Raw genomic sequence first — 18,494 nt, forward strand, 5'->3', positions numbered from 1 at the left:
GACAATCTCTCAATTGATCTTCAGAATAAAATGTACGTCGTCTCTGTCCAAGGTGTAACCTCTGTACTGGACCAAAACACAAGGCATCACATGACAAACCTTGTTACCTGATATAGTTCTGCGTTTTCATTATACATTTATTGGCTGCAAAATCTAAATTAATTTGAACTAAATATTTAAGCACATTGAAAAACATAAATAAGTAGAAGCATCTACCATCAATGTGTGGTACAAGTGCAACATTTTAATTTAATTTCACTCAAGAGAACTTTTTTTTTTTTCAATGACTATTTAAAAAAATATTTCAACAAAAGTGACATAAAAATCATGTTAAAAATATTGACTACGTCATAGCATGTTTACCATGATTGACCATGGGGTTACCATGGGTGCCGTTACTGACTGTAAGGGGAAGATTTATGGGATTTTACACAGTATAATTCCAACATTTATGTCCAAAGTGGAAAGCAGAGGTGTCTAAAGTCTTAAAAAGGTCCTTGAGTAGTGTCTTTACCACATTCCCATTCACCCTCTTTCCTTCCTCTGCTGTGTGCAGTAGTGGCGGGCCGGAGTGATGCTGCATCAGTGGCTTCACTGCTTTTGAATGGCATGTTGTGTGTGCCAGACTTTGTAATTTGAGGGTCAGCCATTCTTGGTCTGCTGGTCGACCCTTATGTTGCCTCCTGGGAGAAGTGAGGAGTCTGCACAGTGGGCTGGTGCTCCGTTGACTCTGTTTTCTCACTGGCCTGTTGGTCCAATAAATAACAAACAACAGGAACACAGGAGATAGAGGCACAGAGTTATCAGGAGCCACACCAAGAAAAACAAAAAATCAACCCCAATTTTTTTTTTTCTGATCAACAAATCCCATAAAATCATCATATTAAACGACTGCTCTTTCTAACTAAGTATTGTGTGTATCCAAATGCCTAATACATCTTGATTGGGCTAAGCCATAGAGCTTCATCTTTCACCACAAGCTACAAAAAACACCTCAGTGAGCCACAGTGAAGGACAATTCATGCTCTCCGTGTCTGCACGACCAAAGAAGGCGGTGGTGTAACAACACATAACAACAATACCTAACAATGGTCATCCGCCCACACCCATGGAGCCCTCAGTGGTTGACCGCGTGCAGCCCAAATTGTTTTTGTTTCTTAGGTGTAAATTAAGACGAAAACCAATATATTATGATTTTTTTAATGTTTTAAAGCTTTTAATGTGCTTTTATCGTTTTAACTTTTGTGATATTTTGTACATTATGCTTTTTATATGTATTTATTAGTTTTACTTTTGCATTGTGCATTATGTTTCTCATGTGCTTGTATTGTTTTCATTTTGTGCATGTAAAGAACAATGAGCTGCATCTTATCTATGAAGCGTCAGTTCTACACAAATAAAGAATATTATTATTAGAATTATAAAAAGTTTTGGATAGTAATTTTTTTTAAAGCATTTCTAGGCTACAAGTTGCATTTCTAGGCTAAAATTGGTGAGTGATTGCATGTGAATGAGAAGTTGGCCTGTCCTTGCAGTACAATCCCTACCTGCAGCTGCTGCGTCTTTAGCCCTTTGAGCCCTTTCTTTTTTTATTCTCGGGCTGCTGCTCCACACTCTGTGCTGCTTTTGTCCTCCTTTTCACTTTCTAAAGTGAAATCCAAACAATAACAGATCAGTGTTCAGTTCTATGGATATTTGAGTACATCTTAACAGGAAGAGGATACACATCATACCTGAATGGACACTGTCCTGTTGGTACGGGCTCAGGCACAGAAAGAGGGTCTTCAGAACTGAATTTGCAGCTGCTTTTACCGCAGATCCTACAAAATGAAGGAGGAAAAACAGAATCTCTCAGCATGATTACATGAGTGTTGGTGAATAGTGTGTGGCGCAACCCTCACCTTTATGTGGAGAGATTGCAGACAGCTGCTGATGAGAGTGGGTTGTAGATGGACTGTGAGGACGAGGAGTTGGACTGGTAGACTTCTCACTGAGAAAATCGGGCAAGGGGCAAAAGACGTGTGTGGGCCTTTTAGCTTGGCTTATACGCTCAGTTGAATTGTCTTTATTTCCACTTTTAGGAGAAAAATGAAGGAACCCTGGTGCATGACAGACATCGGTTCTGAGCGAGCGTGAGAGGGCCGTCTCTGAAGCACAGGCTCTTTCTTTGGAGTCTGAAGATAGGGATGTTTTATCAACTGAACAGAGGGATTGTTGGCTGTTGGAGGAAGTCTTTAAATAATCTGGTTGGAGTGGGAGCGGAGCAGAACTGAGAGGGGCAGCAAACAGGCCGAGGAAGGACCTGGCAGAGGCTTTATCAGGTCCCACTGCAGTTTGAAGAGAATGAGCTCTGCTATCGAGCCGAGGAGAGGGACTGGTGGCAGAACCGCCTATAGGCTGCAGCGTCTCAGTGATGGGACATGCAAAAAGGCTCTTAAAGGGTCTTTTCAGGAGATTTTTACAACCAACTGCCGAACCATCAGAATGTGCCATTTTACTGCCCCACTCTGCTGTGGTTTCATTTGAATGATGGTGTTGTTGTGTGCCTAGTAGCTTGAGGCTAGATTGCCTCTCAGGGGGTCGTTTAGCTCCAATGTGACGACCGACAGAGTTGGCAGAATCACTTGACTTAATGTCCTTGAACTTTGTGGGACAGAAGGGCTTGAAGGAGGTTTGTGAGGGCGATGTAAGAACAGGGAGATGTGGCTTCAACTGTGAAGGATGTTTGGGCGTAGATGTCTGATCAGAAAGCATTGAATTGCGCTTAAACTGTCCCACGCCTTCACTTTTACAGCTTCCAGTGCGTGTGATAACCATAGGCAGGTGCATGCTTCCTTTCATATCTCCTTTGCTTTTAAAGGAAGCAGAGTTCTCTTCCACGGTTGAGGGGGAATGCGACTCTAACTTGACTTCACTAGGAGCTCTTCTAGCAGGTTTAAAGGTTTCTGGCATGTTCCCATGTTGTTTCTTGTGATCCCCAGAGTCCACAGTGAGGTCAGGGCAGGTCTTTGAAATAACTCCAGTGAGGGATGACTGGCTTTGGAACATTTTTTCCTGGGATTTGTTTACTGGATACAAGAACCCTTTCTCCTTTTGTGTTTCCAAGTTGAATAGGGAATTGTTGATGTTTTCCGAGTTTTGGGGGGAATAGGATAGCGATTGTGCAGTAGGAGGGGCCGCTGTGTGACAAAAGGCAGGATTTTCCTTAAATTTACAAGACCTGAGAACAGCTTCCACAGAGTAGGGAACTAGGTCTGAACGAGAAGACGAAAGAGGGTCAGAGTCTTGACTTGTTGGGGTAGAGTGAAAGAAACTGGGGAAAGGTTTGGTTAGTTTAGGTCCAAGCATGGCTTCAACTGAGTAACACACTGGCTCCTCATGGTTGAGGTTAGTGGGTTGAGCAGCTTGGTCTGCATGTGGTGGGACAGCTTCCGAGATATCATCGGCCGGCTCTTCAGTCGGACCACACAGAGCTTCCTCCCCAGCATTTGTGTCTGCGATTTTGTAAAAGTTAGGCCTGAAAAAAAAAAAATCATATTATTACAGATACATTGAGAGAGTCACAACGATGGGTTTATGTTTGTAAGTGCATAGTACCTTAGTGGTTGCAGGAGTATATCAGGGGTTTTATTTTCGTCTATCATTTTGGGCTCGTCTGTGTTCACCGGTTTTTCGGAATTCTCCTGCTCAGCTTTTTTTGCAAGTTCATAAATATCGTTTTGACGTTTTAGTTCCTGCAGTGAGTGAAAAGTGAAAAAAATAAACGCTATTATTTTCCGCACACAGAAATGCATTAAAAAAATTATATATATCACGACTGGACTATTATATACACACCTTTTCCAACAGTTGGGTAGTGACTTCATTCAGTGGCTCATGGGAAAACTTGCAATCTTCTCCCTGAGAACATTTTCCTTTATGGAAGAACTTACAAGGGAAGGACTGTGCAGCTTAGTCAAGGAAAAATGTGATGTTCAAGAGCTTCAATGTTCTAGCGAGAATAAATAGGATCACAATGCTCATCACTAAAAGGAGTTTATGACAGGTAGTTGAACACATGTATTGCTGGTGAACCAAAGGATATTGTGCATATATGGGCAAATCTCCCCTTTTGAGCAGAATCCTTGGACATAAAATTTGCACGGTTCTTTGACCAGATCGTTGTAACCCTGCGCATGTTCCAGTTGGCAGTCGTCACCCTGCATACAGGAAAGGGAAGAAAGAAATGTTAGAACACTACACACATGGTAGAAGAAAAATCAACTTCTATCTTACTTTAACTTGCCAATTCTTGTGTCATATCACTTTAAAAAAACAACATAATAAGTATAACCTGCCTTGACGCACTTTCCCCAAAGGAAATGTCGACAGAGTAATCGACCGTCCACCATCAAAGCATTCTGGTCCTTGAACTCCTGTGTCATGAACCTGGGACGATCCTCTTGAAAGCCCTAAGAGAAAAGAGGCGTGTGACACTAAGATTCATAAACCATTCTTATTAATACATGAATAATACATTTAATTTTTTTTTTTTATAAATGGATCTAAAAAGGCCAGCCAGGAGATAATGGGTCTGCTCCAAATATCATTTCAAAACACTAATGGGGAAGCAGCGGGTTGGACTATAACTCATAAATATTTCTATTCGTGAACTTGTTCCCATACTGATGTGTGACACATGTTGACTGGAACAACAGAGATTAGTTGATTTCAAATAGGTGAGCATGTTATGTTCAAGGGGAATATTTTAAATATATACATTTTTTCATAAGGCTGATCTGAAAGCATCTTCTGCCACAGCAGCCCCCACTGACACCCATCAAGTCATTTAATCCAAACTGACAACAAACAGCAAGCGGATGATGGATGATATCTATCCCAACAGGCACAACAAAGTGCACTCAGCTTACCTGGAAGTCATTTGTATGTTTCCTGTCCCCTCCACCTCTTCTTGAATTAGGCCTTGAACCTCTAAAGGCCGGTCTCCCTCTCCCACGGTGGTGTGGATCCATCTTTTTGTTCTGCTCTTGTCCATTGTTCACAGTACGGTTATTGTAAACTCTGTAATTTTGTCCTCTGTGACCCCTGTTATTGTAGCCAGCGTTACCTCTGTAGCTATGCATGCCTTCTTTGCGGAAGCCATGACTTGCATGTTCACTACCAGTGTTCTGCATGTGGTAGGGTATGGCCCTGGAGTCATCCAGTTTAGCATCATGACATCTGGTTTTCTGGGCTTGGTAACATTGTTTCTGTACAAAACAAAAACACACAAAAATTAGACATCATGGAAATGTTAACAATGCAAAATGTGTCATAACCGTTTCAAGTTTGGCAAGTCATTGTATTCATGGTGTGTGCAAGAACAAAAACATAACATATTTTAACATATTTTCATCTTAACGATAGACTTCTGAAACATTGAATGTTCCGATGTTATCGATGATGGAGATAATTACATTTAAAGTATGATGCAGAGACAGGTTATTTTCCGATCAGTTTCCCACATTCCATATTTGAAGGTCTCTTGTTGATAAATATCACTTTTTCAAATTGCTGATCAAATCTCCATTATTATTTTTTTTCAAATTTCCCTTTCATATCTTTTATAGCAGTGGTTCTCAAAGTGCGGCCCGCGGGCCAATGGCGGCCCGCGGAAGCATATCTGGCGGCCCGCATTGAATTATGAATTATTAAAAAAAAAAAAAAAAAAAAAAAAATTTATTTATTGAAACGCACGGAGGGGATGCGTCCCCCGTAACAGTAAAAACAGTACAGGGGTCGAAACACTTAAATATCCCTCCTAATTGTTTGTATTCATTCCCCACTTATTAAACTTGCCAAGTTCGGCTGGCCTCTGCCTCTCGTTGCAGACGGTTGGTCAGCCTCCCGCAGTGCAGCAGGCAGTGTAGTGGTCCCAATGTAAGTTGTTAGATAGTGAGCTTGTCAAGCCCAATACGATGCACTTTCTCACATTCAAGGTGAATTAGATTAGGTCAAGTGTCTAAGGATGGATGCTAACATTATCTGGTTTCTAACTCTTTTGCCTAAAGTTTAGCTAACAAACTAACGTTAGCTAGCTGCTGATAGCCATGGAACTATCTGCCTAGTTGACTGCTGATAGCCCACCCTGTTTATTTCCAATGTATAGTGTCATAATAGTTAACACTGCTGCTGCATCATGAGTAGTGAGTCCTACAAAAAAACACTCCAAAAGGTGATACGTTTTCAATGTGTAGAAAGTTTTGAACAATAAAGTAGAATAAATATTTGAATGCAATACAGAATGCCTCAGTGCCTTGATTTATATTCCATTAGATGTGTGTCAATGGGAGCTAGTTGTCTTTTCCTTAACATTTCCACCATAAATAAATACAGAAGACACAAATTACTGCATAAAAATTAACCAAAATGCACAAAATGAAGTGTTCGAACCTCAAATTTTTCTGGGGGACAACCCCCAGACCCCCGCTTTTAATGTGTGTTCCCCAATGTTGAAATGAGACCTAGCCCTTCATTTATTACTTTAAATGTGTTAATTACACAGTATTGGATGCTGACCAATACATGTAAACCGTAAAGACGCAAAGACGCTGGCCATTGAAATTATTTCAGTTTTATAATTTTTTTTCCTTCGGCGGCCCTCGGTCCAATGTTGGGTTCCTAAATTGGCCCTCAGCTATCAAAAGTTTGAGAACCCCTGTTTTATAGGGTGACTGACAGATATAATTTAAATTGTTTTTGAGAATGTATCAATGTTGCAATTGTTTCATGTGTTTGATTGGAATCTAGCACAGTGATATGATTGTTTGGAATGATGGATTTGATGCTTAACAGTTTTTTAAACCCTAGAGTGCAATGCATTATAATAACCTAGCTTGACAGATATCAGACTGCATTACTATTAGCCTGATGTATCAAATCTAAAAGGATGCAGAAACCTAGAACCATCTGATGTGGTAGAAGTAAGAAAGTAACATTAGTTCCAAGTTCAGCTCACCTTTCCATAAGGGCCATTCTGCCCACCACGGGTTTTCCTCTTTTTGCCATTGCCACTTTTACCATTGTCAGTGTCGTACCTATAAAGCAAAATTCAGTAATGAGTTGCGTATGTAGATGAATGAATTATAGACAGAATGCTTACACATCAAAGTTTATGGCTAGCTGTCGCTAACTACCTGTGTGCGAAGGCAGGTTCAGCAGGGCTCTTCACATCTTCTACGACAGCAGATAGTGTCGTGAACAGTTTGGCAAACGCCATTGTATTTTGCTCGTTATCATTTCTTTCTCATTGTGTAAACATTAACATGATGGGATCAGCAACCACCAGTCAGAAGATAACAGAGACAACCGCGTGCACGACACTGTATACAATCGCACTCACAGACACTGCCTCGCGCACATACGCTACGGGCACAGCCGGACTTAACCGGACTTAACCTACTTTTCTATTTGAGTCAGAGGTGCCAAAATATATTCGTGTTAAAGTCATAGATAGTATAATAAAAGTTGAAGTCGAGTCTGGTAAACTGTGGCTCACATGGCTAAAGTTCAGCTAAAGTGATATACGTCACTCCATCGTTTACCCCTTCTTCCGTGTTTGAAAACGACGTCACCTCCCTGAATTAACCAAATATGGAACGGGGGTGGTTCCGACACTTGGCGCCATCTAGTGGTCGAACTTTATAATGTCAAGTATGGTGGTGGTGGTGGTGGTGAGGGTCAACCATGGGGATACAAGTACAGGTAATGATAAAACTTCTTCTATACCTTCTCTTGTTCTCCCAAAAGTAATAGCATCAAACAAACAAATGCGTTTGTTACTGATGTTCTGAAGAAGATAACCGTTTCCTTTTGATACTGCACAGTGTACATAAATGGGTGTTTGATTGATTTTAAAATGTTGTTTTGAGAAATGAAAATCAATCAATCAATCATTGAAAAGCCTGCCCATTCATACTAGCATAAACATATAATCTGAATGTGCTTTTGTGATAAGGAAAAAACACTAGAACATTACAAATAGTCTTCTGAATTATTTTATCACATTGACCAAACATCTATATAAGTTAAGTGATAACATAGAGGATTCATTAGGATATGATACCAGATTTGGGAGGAATAGGGAGGTATTTTCATATACTTGCTTTTATCGAGAAACAATTTGTACATGAATTGTCTTTCTTGAGAAACCAGGCAAAGAGGTGATGCTTTCTAATTTTACAGCAAAATCACTTGATCTTATTTGTTAAATGAATGGGATTAAAACATAATTGAATCACCTTGGCTGACCAGTGTGATAGCACACTCTGCCTTTAATCAATCAGTAATGTCATCAAAAAGATCAGATAGAAGCTGGACTTTGTGCCTCAACGTGTGAGGCTGTCCCTGCATCTGGCTCAAAGTCCAGGTCAGGCACATTTTCAGTATTGCCTCTGTGATCGGCGTGTGTGTGTGTGTTTCCCCTCATCTCTGAACACTAGGCCTAACTGTGTTCACACTGAGCTTACAGGATGACCCGTTGTTGGGCCCTTGTTGCTCCCCTGTTGCTCCTGATCATCCATAGTGCCGCCTGTCAAGAGGCTGAGGACCCCGCACAACCACCACCACCACCACCAGCAGCCTCTGATGGAACCCAGGCCGGGGAAGAGGACGACGAGGAGTGGGGATTGAACTCCCTCAGAGACGGCTTTGAGTCAGTCGGCGGCTACTTTGACTCCATGCTAGAGTTCATGGGTGGACGGGATGGGGTGTGCCAATACCGCTGTCGATTCGGTAAGCTGCTTAAAAATGGATGAGCTCAAAATATTTTTGTAATCTTTAATGAAAGGAAGACATATTAGCCTATATTATAGCTTAAATGCTCAACACTGTTTACATGAAGTGAGAAAAAAAATTCTACAGCTACTACGTACTATCCCACATTAATATGTAGTTTTGGATATTGTCATATTGAGCTATTAAATATTGACAGAAATAAATGTTGCCTCTTTCAGCCAGATAATACATAGGCTATACAAAATATGTCTGTGTTAAATTCAATAAAAGCCTTATCATTTCAAGGTTTTTCACACTAAGAATCTCCTTTTGGGAACACTTTAGACTTAACCGTCCTTTGTTTATGTTTTTTTGGAGAAAGTAAAATCTCAGAATTGTCATTTATGTGAATGTCTTGTTCACCGAGCTGTAAAAATGTTGTACATTTTCTTTCAAACTTGATTTTAAATATTTGACTGCTCTGATTTATCCAAACAATGACGTTCGCATTTGCTACATGTTTAATCTTAAAGTATAAATTATACTTAAAATATGTATTGCACATACAGTTTATAAACAGTGTGTGCACGTAATTACTAAGGGGGGTAGCCGGCTGATTACTGATTGGATAAAAAGGCTCATATCATACATTTAAGTGGTTGTCAGCTTGTATGGAACGACAATGCAATGATTTAAAGCCAACAACAAGAATGCTGAGATATGTCACACTCAATAGGATTTACTTCTTCTTGTACTTATCATCTTTGTTATCTTCTGGCGGAGGGCCTGGTATTGGACTGTGACCCATTGCACGATAGCATTAGTTTCAAACAGTGAATGTGTCAGATATCATGTGAACCGACATGAACTAAATAAGTAACCTTTGTGTCTAGATGTGCAAACTCTGAGGATCTATTTTAAACCCACATGGTTGTTGTGAAACAGGACTTTCATGTGTCTCTTTGCTTTGCTTCCCCTCTCAGGTAAAGATCCTATTCCTCGTCCTAACTTCCAGATGCCAGAGCCCGATGGCTGCAGCACCTACTTCTTTGGTCTTCCTGTCCCAGAAGGGGTAAAATTCATATTCATGCACATTCATATAGCTTTATAGAACTTTATACATTTATAAAATTCTGTATAAAGTCTGTTTTTAACAATTTCCGGAAAATATTTTTTTTGAATTGATATACAATTCCAAAAGGCTCAAGGGGTTCACATACTTTCAAGCAGCACTGTAATGACAGACAATGAGGGGACATTGAAATAAACAGTGAGGAAATAATAATGCGTGAACAGTAAAACAGTTTCTAGCAAACACTTCACATTTGAACCAAAAAATTAGCATTATGTGTCAGATCCATGCTATCCCACATACTTTTTTAATTGTGAATTGCAAGATAGATCCCATACGTTTTTGTGGACCATGGAGCAAAAAAAAGGCATTTATTTTGGAACTAACTATTTTGAAGTATTATTTTTTTTTAAAGTTTTTTCACAGCAAATCTCGCAAGAAAAAAATGAAATCATATAAATCTTTTTTGACCCCCCTTCTTATCATTTGTGTACAGTCTTTAAATCTCGTGAGCAGTCCACAGCTGCCTGAACAATGGAAGCAGACCCCCCCCCCCCCCCCCCACACGCTTGAAAACAAAACACATTAATAATCACCTTTTCTTGTTATCCAGATGGACTTGGGTGTCCCTGCCATGACCAAGTGTTGCAATCAGCTGGATATGTGTTACGACACCTGTGGCTCCAACAAGTACCGCTGTGACTCTAAGTTCCGCTGGTGCCTCCACGGCATCTGTTCTGACCTCAAGAAGAGCCTTGGCTTTGTGTCAAAAGTTGAAGGTGGGAAACTGTTTCACCTTTATTCCCTTCAGGGCGAGGATAATTGAGCCCAGCTGTAATAAAATATAAACTATAGGGACTAGGGATACTCTCTATTCGCCCACAGCGTTTGCTACTGTGGGAAGAAAGGCCTGTGTTGATTTACATGAACCCAGTATTTGATAGGTGAATACGATGCAATCATGAGGCATCATCATAAGCAGGTAGAACTGAGATGGGAAAAGTACACTGATCATCTGATGGCCTGGAGATTTTTAGCCAGTGACCCTTTCAGAAGTCTGCTTCAGCATCAAGATTTAATGTTATGAATGTAATTAAAATAAGTATATGCTGTATATATTTTAAAAGATCCAAACAACCCTTAAAATACAGTTAATTAAAAAAAAAGGTTTTTGAGAATTCTGTACGATTTTAAAGATGATGTCAGCCATTCTGGAATATGCTTGTTGTCGAACACTAGTGAATATCTCCTCATGACCCTCTACCCGTCCGTATTGTGTGTTCCCTGAACAAAAGATACAGTGTTTATACACACCCTAGGCTCCGTAAACAGGCATGTTGCTAGCTACGGTGGACCCCCTTTGTTTACAAAATGTACATTTTTGGAGATTTCCAACACAAGATTTTTTTCCAGAGCACTCACAGTAGGCTACAGATAGGTTGAGGATCGTGAGGAGATATTCACTGATTTGGACAAAAAGTGATTTTGATGACAAGCGTTCTCCAGAATAGCTGAGACCACCTTTAAATGCTCAGACTGCATAAACCTGTCAAATATTGATAAATGCATTTGCTATGAAATGAACTGCAGGCGAGTAAGTAAATCTAAGATGACAGGAAATGACCTTAATGCTCAGTACTGACTGCCATTCCTGTTTCTGTCTGTCTGTCTGTCACTCTTCCCCTCCTCAGCATGTGAAGCAGTAGCAGACACCTTTTTCAACTCGGTGTGGACTCTAGGCTGCAGACCCTACATGAACAGCCAGAGAGCAGCATGCTACTGTCAGGGAGAGGAAAGAGATGAACTTTAGATTAAGGCAATGAGCCACTCTCCTATTTATAACAGTAACACTTATTACAATGATGCTCTGAGAAAGAAGTGGTGTTGTCAAAGACTGCCGTGTGACTACATGAGTAATTTATTTGGAAGTTCTTCTTCTGGTTTGGTTCAGTAGCTGTTTCACATTGGGACAAATATGCAATGACATGATTTTGGGAAAGGAAAATTACTGAATAAACTCTGTTATGTCTCATACCTGGGATAGTCTACTGAAGGAATAAATGCTTTTGGACATGAATGTTACTGTTTCATTTCATGGCATACTACTGGCAGCATTACCTATCAGTCTGCAGATCAGTACAGTACATTAACCAAGCCAATTATTAGAGTACTTGGTACATATTGCACCGTGGGTTCGGAAAGACACGTCGTTTCGATTCCTCTGTATGTTTGAAACATATTGGGAAATTGACAATAAAGCTGACTTTGATTTTTTTTTTAATCTATTGATCATACATGCTTTGAGAAAGATGTTGGCGGAAAGAAACATTTGCTATATTGAACAAGCAGCTATTGAACTGAACATCTAAAAGGGTAATCCAACTAGTAAAAACAAAAGATCTGTGTGTGTTGATAAGTCCAAGGCAGAGCTACAGATCAAATGGGGCAAAAGAAAAGGTGTTCACTAAAGGGCTCATCTGCTGTTTTACAGGCTAACATTGTTAAGGCAAAACCAAGGGTTTTTCTAAAAATACATTAAATTCTTCTTCCTTATTTCCTTCAAAAACTGGTGCCTATACTGCCCAGTGAAACGTGACTGCAAACTGATCAGTTGGAGAATCCTGTTTCGTGCTATTTGCATCTAATGGCAATTATTTTTTCTATTGGGGCGGCTGAGGTGGGTTGGGTTGGGTTGGGTAGGGTAGTCGGCCACTGGAGTGCAGGGTTGGTGGTTCGATCTTCCACCTCCCCGCCACATAATAATAAATAATAATTGATTGGATTTATATAGCACTTTATTTCTCTGTGACTCAAAGCGCTTTACAGGGTTCCAGGTTCAATTCATTCACACTCAGTCATACCGGTGGTGGTAAACTACGAGAGTAGCCACAGATGCCCTGGGGCAGACTGACGGAAGCGTGGCTGCCATTCAGTGCCAACGGCCCCTCCGACCACCACCTCAAACATACAGCAATCATACACATTCACACAAGGCAAGGTGGGTGAAGTGTCTTGCCCAAGGACACAACAACCATGACACAGGTGGCCGGGCAGGGATCGAACCGCCAACCCTTGGATCGTTGGCCAACCCGCTTTACCACCTGAGCCACAGTCGCATATGTCGAAGTGTCCCTGGGCAAGGCAGTGAACCCTGAATTGCTCCAGATTGGTAGCTTGCCCTGCGTCGTAGAGCTTCTTCTATCCGTGTGTGAAAGGGTGAAAACAATGTAAAGCGCTCCATTTACCATAATCATTTAATTCTGTGAGCTCGTGATTACACTCAAAACAAGCTGTTTTCTTGAGATCCAAAGACAAATATGGAGAACTCAAATAAAAAATAAGTAGCCTAATAATAGTAAAAGTCCTTGTGTTCTCTCATAATAATAAGAAAAGTAGCTAAGATAATGAACATGAGAGGAAACAACCTTTAGTTATAACTGGTTATTGCATTATCTTGAGCTAAGTTGTTATCTCAAGACAATATTAGAAGTAAAAAAATAAACAACCTTTTGTCTTCGTAGTATTAAGAGAATTAGCTGTTTCCTTTCAGAAATGACCACAGCTGTTCTTGGCTTCTACAGTAAGATCCCTTTTCTCTGATGAACTTCGCATTCAAACGATGCTGACAGGATCTCAATAATTCATTCGTTTTTGACATCTTGTTATGTGGCACTAAAACCAAAGACAGAGGACCAACAAAAGCCATAAGGATTCCACCTCTAATAGGGGATTATTCTAAAATGTTCAGTAACAAATGACAACAAATCAAGCTAGCTTTTCCCCTTAACTTACTATGGGAAAAAAACTGTTTGTGTCAAGAGAAAACACATTTCTATTTTTCAGTTGTTTATTCAGAATGGAACAAAACATTACTTTATATTGCAAAACACCAGGACGTGAACATTTTTACAGTGATAAACCCTTTTTGACTAAAAATATAAATATTTGTCCAGCAAATGGACAATAAATGGACCATACAAAACATATTTTTGGGGCATAAAAAGGCTCAAATGGGTGAAATCGGTCATCAAGTTGATTGCCAAAAATATTATTTCATATAATATGCTTGCAGGAGTTGGAGGATGTACAAATCTGTTGATACAAATAAAATACTGAACGGTCCAGTAACATTATGGCCTGTGTTTGTATGTAATGAATGTCAAACATGAGGTCCAAATGATCTGTCAGGGATCACAGCTGGTTGAAATTGAAGACACTTCACGGATCTATGATAAAAGGGGAGGAAATATAAAAACATGCAATTTACGTGATGGCAGTTACTCAATGCTGCATACAGTGGTCTACCAAGATCATCCAACATTTCATGAAGTGTCAAACTTACTCATTCCTCTTTGTATGCATTTTGAACTGTATCTTCATCCAAGCTATTGAGGTCAGTGGAAAAGAAAAATATGGAGCAATTCATCTTTGTGAAAATAAATTACATGCATCTCTATGTCGACTAGACAAAGTACAGAATTTATCAGAATTTTAGTTTACTTACTTTAATCAGCGAGAGAGTTTATGGGGGTTGGTCACTGTATGACTTTATTCTTCATCTTCTGGTTAAATGCTTGGAGCTAAAAAAAGAAAGAAAAGAAAATGGGTGAAAAGGACAAAGAGGCTTAGAAGAGTGTAAGCCTTCGGTGACCACAAATGGATTTTGGATTAAACATTTTTCTGGTGCTTCTTGGGATTTTTTTCATCTGAATGAAAAAGTTACACACTATAGCTTTAATTAGAAAAAATAGCATAGGGCTAGACTGCGGAAATTCAATATCATATTAATTTTTTTCACAAGGTCCGTTGCAAAATAGTTACAAATGTTGCTATTCTTAATGAGCACAGTGAGCAATGAACATCTACAAAGGTGCGTGTACATATCCTTAACTGAACATCCTCTCCGGGAAAATCCTAACAGGAAAAATAGTAGCCGAGACAGGATCTTCTATGATAATAAAGTTGATCAAATGCTTTTAGCTCTGGCTACAATTTGTGTCACTTAGTGTTTTGAAAACCAGCGCTTCACCAACCTTTTTCCTCAGGTTCGCCTTTATTTCGTCCTCTGTTGGTTCTTTTACCACCACCTCCTTCACCAACTCCTCTACCTCCTCCTTCATAATTTCTTCAAATATATCCACCGCGAGATGTTCAGCGCGAGAGGCTGTGATCTGCTTCTGCTCCCAGGGTTTGTTGTCCTCGGTTGGGTCTTTTTCAGACTGCTCAGTTTGGGAAGCTTCTGCCATGCTTTGTAGAACCACCTCCTTCAGCACCTCCTGTAACTCCTCCATCATCATATCTTTATATATTTCTACCGCTAATCGTTCAATCGCCGCACGTTGTGCCTTCAACCCACGACTGCCATCCAGCTCATATTCTGCTTTTCTCATACGTCTATAACGACGCAAATCGTAGTAACAGGCTGACCTCTTCTTTTTCTTCGGGTCTTTTTGGTTGACTGTGTTGGGTTGCTGTATGTTGCCTTTTTTGGGTTGCTGTAAATCCCTTTTTCTGACTTGCTGTATAGGGCTGGTGGTTGGCTGCTGAGTGCTGATGACCTGAAGGCAGCGAGGACCGGACATTGATCCAGTTTGTCCTTCACTTTTAGACAGATCTGGATTCAAACGCGAGTAAGTGTCATCAAGAGATTGGCATTTCGGGTAAGACAAGTTACGTGACTCTGTAGATCGATAATAGGTGTTTTGTGGATAAGAATAACCGCTGGGATAATGGGTGGGAGGAATGGCACCCTGAGGTTGAGTGTGTTTCCAGTAGGAACTACTAGCAGCAGAGTATGCACTACTGTGATAGACACTGTACTGAGAGTCCTGGGGTGTACTGTAACCTGGAAATGCAGAGGAAGCAGCTGGCTGTGGATAGAGATACGTTTGGTGTTGTGGATATTGATGTGGATCAATGGAGGTTTCTTTTCCATGTTCGTCTTTGCTCTTCTGTGCTTCTATACCACCCCAGTCATCGTCTCGCCATGTCCGTCCATCTCTACTTCTGTCTCTGGAGCGACTGCGTTTTCGCGTCCTTCTGTGTTTGGAGTCTCTGCTGTAGGAGCGCCGACGGCGAATGGGGCTGGGACTACAGCTGCTATAGGTGGAACTTGAGGAAGAGGAGGAGGAAGAGGAGCGAACAGAAAGTCTTTGAGAGTCTCCCTGTTGACTCTCCTGCACCTCTCTACTGATGGCCGCCTTGTCTCCAGGTTTCTTTCCGTACAGCCTCTCCTGAGTTCGATCTTCCATTTTGTTAATTTCCTCCACTTCCATGCTCATCCCCAGAGCTTTAAGAATGTTCTGGAGATGTTCACGCTGCTCATCCACCTCTGGTTTTTCTGCTTTCTCCTTCTCCTTCTTCGGTGCTGGGGGAGACTTGGATGGACTTCTAGAGCCTCTGTGGATCATCTTCTCCTCTTCATCAGGTAGGGAGAGTCTCTCATTGAGGGATCTCTCTTGACTTGGGATCTCTCGATGCGTCTTCCTCTCTCCACTGTTGCTCCGACTGTGTTCCAGCAGCGAGGCTCCACTGTTGGTTTGCCTGCTGTGGCTCCTCCTGGTGGGCGGATCCGGCTGAGTGTTCAGTAGCTCCTTGCATAAAGACATATCCTCACTGTCGTCGTTGACAATCTTACTGAACAAGTCAATGTCCACTCCTTTGTTGAGAATGCTGAGAAAGCGCTGGAAACCCTGGTTTGGCAGTATGACCTGGAAAGAGTTAAAGAAAAATAAAGAAATTGTGCCCATTGTATAAACAGGAAGATGTAGCAACATTGACAAAATCATTTTTTTTTTCATAATTTCTTGCATTAATTCACTTCATCAAGGTTTCTATCAAATGAGGATTCTACAAACAGACTAAAAGAAGAAGATGACGTCATTCTGTGTCTAAATCTTGTATTGTATTACTTTGAGTTCTGCCAGAGGCTGTATACATACATAGTAGTATGTACTACAGGATCCACAAAAGACATTGCACTGTGGCGCTGCAGATATCAATCAGACCAGTATAATGGGTAATAAACAATCAGATTAACTGGAGGTACAAAGGCGAGCTCTCTTTCCAGGATTGGAATGAAGGCTCGCCTGGTGGCAATAAGCAGCACCATATTAACAAATATTTTCCAACTCTAAAAACAGGACGGTAATATGACAAACCTCTCCGTTTGGTGGCAAAACACCAGGGTCACTAGATCTCTTTTTCATCAGTGCCTTCACTCTGAGCTTCAGGGGGTGGTCCTCCTGCAGCAAAGCAGCTCTTCTCCGGCTAAATGAGTTCATTCTCTCTTTGGGTGACTGGACCTGCAGCACAAGAGGAGGCCAAAAGGTTTTTACAGTAAATCATCTGGGAAGTAGTTTGGCCTCTACAAGCTGAAAAGCACTGTACACTCAAATGAATGGTATAAAACAGCCCATTGGTTATCTAATTTTTTCATGCATTACTCACCTTGGACAAGGAGTTGGCCGCATGTTGTTGCTGCAAAATGACATTCACCCTGTCTCGAAGAGTTGAACCATTGTAGTGAGCAGAATGTTCTTTACAGGGAAATATCCTTCCCTTCACACTGGGTTCAACGTGTTTCAGAGCAATAGCAACTTTCTTATGCAGTATCCGCTCCTCTATCTCTTCCAGCTCTTTCTGCTTTCTTGACAGCTCTTCGTCCACCTCGTGCATTACAAGTGATTCTCCGTCTGGGTCTTCCACCCTCTTCGGTTCAATCTCATTACGATGATATTTCCTGTATCTTTTATGTTTTTCATCCATGTTTATTTATATCCCATGTATTGTATGATGGTGTCTTTTAGTACTGAATGCAAGACAAATTGCCCTCCAGGGAAAACAAAGATTATCAAATCAAATCAAATTGGTGTATCCTGAGTATTCCGAGTCAACCATGCTGTTAATAGCACCTCTTCTGGCTAAGTGGATTCATTTTACAGACAATATTTCATTGTTTGTGAAGTCAGTACACTCTGAAAAGTAAAAACAATAGGAGAAATAAACACGGGTTAATAAGTACACGTCTGTACAGGCTGTCACTTCACTGATAATACAGTAATACCTCCTTACTAAATATCAACCCCAGCTTCAGGACTATTGACACCTACTTGCAGCACGTACAACTGAATTATTTAAATATAGACTATTTTGAGGAAAGGAAAGGGACTAGCATTCGATAGCTCAAGCTTAAATTGCTGTAAAATGGTGTAAAATATAGCGTAAGTCATTTTTGCAAATATAATACAGAACCAACAGCAATACGGATGTTATTCGAAAGCTTAGCTTAGCAGCTAACACTGTTTACTGACATAGATACTCAAACGCCCCCTTCCTCTGCGTCGCGGAATTTTTTATTAATTAATTCTCTTACTTACTTGGAAAACGAATTCTTGAAAAGTAACAGGTCAAAATCATTAGCAAGGTTAAGCAGTCGACAAGAACAACTGTTGTGAAAACTAAAGGGGAGCCAAGATGGGCCAAGACTGCTCTCACTGCTTCGGTGGTGTGGAAAAGGTGATATTATTAACAGCGCCACCTGTGGACAGACAGAATATCGTTTCAACATTTGGGGGTCGTCAATCCTGCATTGTGGCGAATTTAGATCCATTTGGATCATGATTTGGATACATCCATTTCTGGTGGAATAGTCTTTATTTATTTAAAG

General features: G+C 40.6%; 3 protein-coding genes across 3 annotated transcripts; 1 reads left to right on the forward strand and 2 right to left on the reverse strand.

Moving 5' to 3' along the window:
- Window positions 1–224: 224 nt before the first annotated feature.
- Window positions 225–7,526, reverse strand: LOC307251954 (uncharacterized protein). The gene is made up of 11 exons (XM_080029436.1): window positions 7,176–7,526; window positions 6,998–7,076; window positions 4,911–5,249; window positions 4,338–4,451; window positions 4,084–4,199; window positions 3,838–3,943; window positions 3,598–3,734; window positions 1,902–3,517; window positions 1,734–1,820; window positions 1,548–1,645; window positions 225–746 (listed from the first exon to the last, which is right to left on the reverse strand). Exons 1-10 carry the CDS (start codon window positions 7,256–7,258, stop codon window positions 1,590–1,592), a joined length of 2,733 nt encoding a protein of 910 aa, XP_079885562.1. The 5' UTR covers window positions 7,259–7,526; the 3' UTR covers window positions 225–746; window positions 1,548–1,589.
- Window positions 7,527–8,510: 984 nt separating this feature from the next.
- LOC307251362 (group XIIB secretory phospholipase A2-like protein) lies at window positions 8,511–11,636 on the forward strand (the record flags this gene model as incomplete). The annotated part of the gene is made up of 4 exons (XM_080028711.1): window positions 8,511–8,772; window positions 9,738–9,826; window positions 10,440–10,605; window positions 11,518–11,636. The coding sequence occupies 4 exons, from the start codon at window positions 8,511–8,513 to the stop codon at window positions 11,634–11,636; spliced, it is 636 nt and encodes a 211-aa protein (XP_079884837.1).
- Window positions 11,637–13,683: 2,047 nt separating this feature from the next.
- On the reverse strand, window positions 13,684–18,343 carry LOC307251551 (uncharacterized protein). Its single transcript, XM_080028919.1, has 7 exons — window positions 18,205–18,343; window positions 17,276–17,802; window positions 16,987–17,130; window positions 14,860–16,536; window positions 14,331–14,406; window positions 14,169–14,211; window positions 13,684–14,052 (listed from the first exon to the last, which is right to left on the reverse strand). The coding sequence occupies exons 2-5, from the start codon at window positions 17,591–17,593 to the stop codon at window positions 14,362–14,364; spliced, it is 2,184 nt and encodes a 727-aa protein (XP_079885045.1). The 5' UTR covers window positions 17,594–17,802; window positions 18,205–18,343; the 3' UTR covers window positions 13,684–14,052; window positions 14,169–14,211; window positions 14,331–14,361.
- Window positions 18,344–18,494: the final 151 nt, after the last annotated feature.

The sequence above is a fragment of the Ammodytes marinus genome, assembly GCF_949987685.1.
Source record: "Ammodytes marinus genome assembly, chromosome: 6".
NCBI lineage: Eukaryota > Metazoa > Chordata > Actinopteri > Uranoscopiformes > Ammodytidae > Ammodytes > Ammodytes marinus.

Bases quoted from the DNA above. Each gene is read 5' to 3' on its own strand.
- LOC307251551 (XM_080028919.1), bottom strand. From the start codon at position 17,593: ATGGATGAAAAACATAAAAGATACAGGAAATATCATCGTAATGAGATT. The intron at 17,131-17,275 runs GTGAGTAATGCA...CTTGTGCTGCAG, and splicing joins CGGCCAACTCCTTGTCCAAG to GTCCAGTCACCCAAAGAGAG. The intron at 14,407-14,859 runs GTTGGTGAAGCG...TTCTTTTTTTAG, and splicing joins AGGCGAACCTGAGGAAAAAG to CTCCAAGCATTTAACCAGAA.
- LOC307251954 (XM_080029436.1), bottom strand. From the start codon at position 7,258: ATGGCGTTTGCCAAACTGTTCACGACACTATCTGCTGTCGTAGAAGAT. The intron at 4,200-4,337 runs GCAGGTTATACT...TCCTGTATGCAG, and splicing joins TTTGGGGAAAGTGCGTCAAG to GGTGACGACTGCCAACTGGA. The intron at 1,646-1,733 runs GTATGATGTGTA...ATTTCACTTTAG, and splicing joins ACAGGACAGTGTCCATTCAG to AAAGTGAAAAGGAGGACAAA.